General features: G+C 38.5%; 1 protein-coding gene across 1 annotated transcript in view; it reads right to left on the reverse strand.

The window, feature by feature from the left end:
• LOC104966597 (transmembrane 6 superfamily member 2-like) overlaps positions 1–2725 on the reverse strand; it is a 6762-nt gene extending 4037 nt beyond the window's left edge. The window contains exons 1-2 of the mRNA XM_010795783.1: positions 2622–2725; positions 732–774 (exon numbers count right to left, since the gene is read on the reverse strand). Coding sequence (XP_010794085.1) covers positions 732–774; positions 2622–2725 — 147 coding nt within the window. The remainder of the gene's footprint in view (positions 1–731; positions 775–2621) is intronic.
• Between the last annotated feature and the right edge of the window lie 799 nt (positions 2726–3524).

Genomic DNA, 3524 nt, shown 5'->3' on the forward strand with positions numbered 1-3524 from the left:
AAGTTCTGGACATTCTTAGTTCATCTTTCTATGAATCCATTATACCCATGTGTTTAAATTCTTCATTTTCATTTTTCAGTTGTTGTACTTTCTACTTCTTACATGTTGAACACAAATACCTGTACTTTCTACTTCTTACATTTTGAACACAAATACCTGTACTTTCTACTTCTTACATGTTGAACCCAAATACCTGTACTTTCTACTTCTTACATGTTGAACACAAATACCTGTACTTTCTACTTCTCTCATTTTCCAAACAGGCTGGTTCCTTTAGTCTGAATGTGTGTTTGGTGGCGTGATCATTATTATTTAGAGTCATTGCGTGCCTATTGATTTGAACACGATCCGTGTATCCATCATTTCCTGGTCTTCTCTAAAGAAGAGGGACCAATGGAAACGTTGTCATGTTGCCGTTGTTCAGCATGGAAACATTCATTAGCTAACAATGACATTATTGTTCTATTAATATAAAGGGAGGTCAGGTACTCTTTAAAACAGCTGCTAGTTATGGGTACTTTTTACTGAAGTACATTTCAAAGCCTCTTTACTTTGACTTGAGTAAAGAAGTTTAGTCAGTACTTCTACTTTCACCAGAGTATCTTTAAACACAAGTATCTGTACTTCTACTTGAGTAAAGGACGTGTGTACTTTTGCCATCTCTGGTTGTTTCTGAGTAACTCTTACTTGAAGTTGCTGGTCTCCTCCTTGCTCTGCGCCCACCTACACACCTGCAGGTTCCTCCACCTCTCAAACAGCTCCGAGGTTTTGACCCTAGCAGACAGGCAGAGAGGTTTGTGGAATTAGGAAGGATACCCATGGCCATGTATTTTCCGATTAATGTTTCTACAAGGGTAGTAAATCGAAGAAACAACATAAAAACGACTCAAATAGACACACAATGGGTGGGGGAGAACATTGCAGGAATTACTCTGTGCTCCGTCGCACCTAAAGTGTTAACTGGTTAGAGTAATAACACCACTATGGAACCATTTGAGATGTCATACCCTACTGGAAAAGGTTGAAATGAAAAGTGAGAAGCCTGCTCAGACTTCTTAATAGTCTGTTTACCAGATCATAGACTCCTGTTGTGTAAAAAGTGTTAAAGTTAAGAGACCCATCAACCAAGCTGGGCATTCAAATTTGTAGATGTCAAAATGCAGAAGTTACCATACCTGGATCCTTAAAGTGTTAACTGGTTATAATAATAACACCACTATCATTTAAGATGTCATGCCGTTGCAACCTGGAAAAGGTTGAAATGAAAAGTGAGAAGCCTGGAGCTAATTACATGTTAAACTAAATTGGGTTAAATAACGTTTACACAAACATTAAATTAAAATGCAATGAAAGCCTTATCATTGCTAAAGGATCCAGACTTCTTAATAGTCTGTTTACCAGCTCATAGAGTCCTGTTGTGAACCCAGAAATGATGAGTACCCCCAGGTTTAATGATAGAAATGTATAGTAGGGTCCTCAGCACATAGAAACTGCCGGATGCTAACTTGCATTATGTTGGGCTGGCAATTTGTAGAATGAGCATAAGTTGCGTAGCCTTCCGGACAATAGCTTAAAAATGACTTGGCCGATTTGGACAATTCTGTAGTCGTTTTGGAGGTTATCGAGGGATTTTGAATACGTTTCTGACATTTTCAGGATCAGAAATAGTAGTTTTAACCAGTAAGTGGCTATATCTGTTCTCCTTGGGACTTAAATCTGCCATTTTGTATCCTAAACATTTCAGAAATTGATTCAGCATCCTCAACATAGACTATAATACAAGGCCAGGCTTTCTGAGTGTTTTTGTGGGTTATTGAATGTATTGAATGAATTCCTGACATTTTCAGGGTCCAAAATATCAGTTTTAATCAGAAAGTTGCTGTATTTGTTCTCCCAGTGGATTGTTTTGATGAATTTTGGGTCGATTTTAAACTTTTAGGGGAATCAAAACCGCCTAAAAATGTCAGAAATATATTCAGCATCCTCAATAATCTCCACAGCCACTCCAAAATGTTCCAAATCGCACAAGCCATTCTTTTTGCTAGTGTCTGGGCTTATTAATGCAAATTAATGCACCTTGTGCTAATTGTGCAAATTGCCCAACAAGTTAGCGTCCTGCAGTTTCAATGTGCTGGGGACCCTTATTATACATTTCTATCATAAAACTTTGGGGTATTCAACATAGGCGACAATTTCAGAGTGCTTTTGTGGGTTATTGAGGATGTTTAATGAATTTCTGATATTTTCAGGGTCAGAAATTTCAGTTTTAATCAGAAAGTGGCCATATTTGTATTCTCTGTGGGCTGTTTTGATTAATTTTGAGTCGGTTTTAAAGTTTTAGGGGACTCTTTGACCCTAAAAATGTCAGAAATTGATTCTTAATAACCTCAAAAGCCACTCCAAAATGTTCCAAATCGCACAAGCCATTTTTTTGCTTGTGTCTAGGCTTATTAACGCAACTTGTGCTAATTGTGCAAATTACCCAAGTTAGAGTCCAGTAGTTTCAATGTGCTGGGAACCCTTATTATACATTTCTATCATAAAACGTTGGGGTATTCAACATGGACTATAATAAAAAGCCAGGCTTCACACTGTCTGTTAATAGCCGCCCTTGGACTGACTCTTCCTCTGAGCTTTTGGGATCTGATTCGCTCGGGGAGGCTCCATTAAACTGCTTTTTTCTGGCAGAGTGACGGCAGCTATTCTCTGCCTCGCGGCCCTCCATCGAGGACCCAGAATGCATCTGGCATTAAAGTGTTGGCAGACCGAGGGACACGCACAAAAGGTCACTGGACAATGTTCACATTCATAGAGGAAACGTTAGCGCTCGAGTTTCAGCCAGCGCAGCGCGGCTCATTGAATCTGAAGTCTGCTCCATAATGTGATAATTATTTATAGACAGCTGCAGGAAACCTGGCAGTAGAAGAAGAGATCTATCAGCTGTGAAGGCCTGGCCATGAAATGCATGTCATGTGATTAGATTTAACCAGAGGCGGGAAGTAGTGGAGTACAAATACTTTGTTACTGTACTTAAGTACATTTTTCTGGTATCAGTACTTTACTCCACTACTTATTTTTCTGACGACTTTTTACTTTGACTTCTCACATTTTGAACACAAATACCTGTACTTTCTACTTCTTACATGTTGAACACAAATACCTGTACTTTCTACTTCTTACATGTTGAACACAAATACCTGTACTTTCTACTTCTTACATGTTGAACACAAATACCTGTACTTTCTACTTCTTACATGTTGAACACAAATACCTGTACTTTCTACTTCTCTCATTTTGAACACAAATAAATACCTGTACTTTCTACTTCTTACATGTTGAACTCAAATACCTGTAATTTCTCCTTCTCACATTTTCCAAACAGGCTGGTTCCTTTAGTTTGAATGTGTGTTTGGTGGCGTGATCATTATTATTTAGAGTCATTGCGTGCCTATTGATTTGAACACGATCTGTGTATCCATCATTTCCTGGTCTTCTCTAAAGAAGAGGGACCAATGAAAACGTTG

The sequence above is a fragment of the Notothenia coriiceps genome, unplaced genomic scaffold (assembly GCF_000735185.1).
Source record: "Notothenia coriiceps isolate Sejong01 unplaced genomic scaffold, NC01 NC01_scaffold00037246, whole genome shotgun sequence".
Taxonomy (NCBI): Eukaryota; Metazoa; Chordata; class Actinopteri; order Perciformes; family Nototheniidae; genus Notothenia; species Notothenia coriiceps.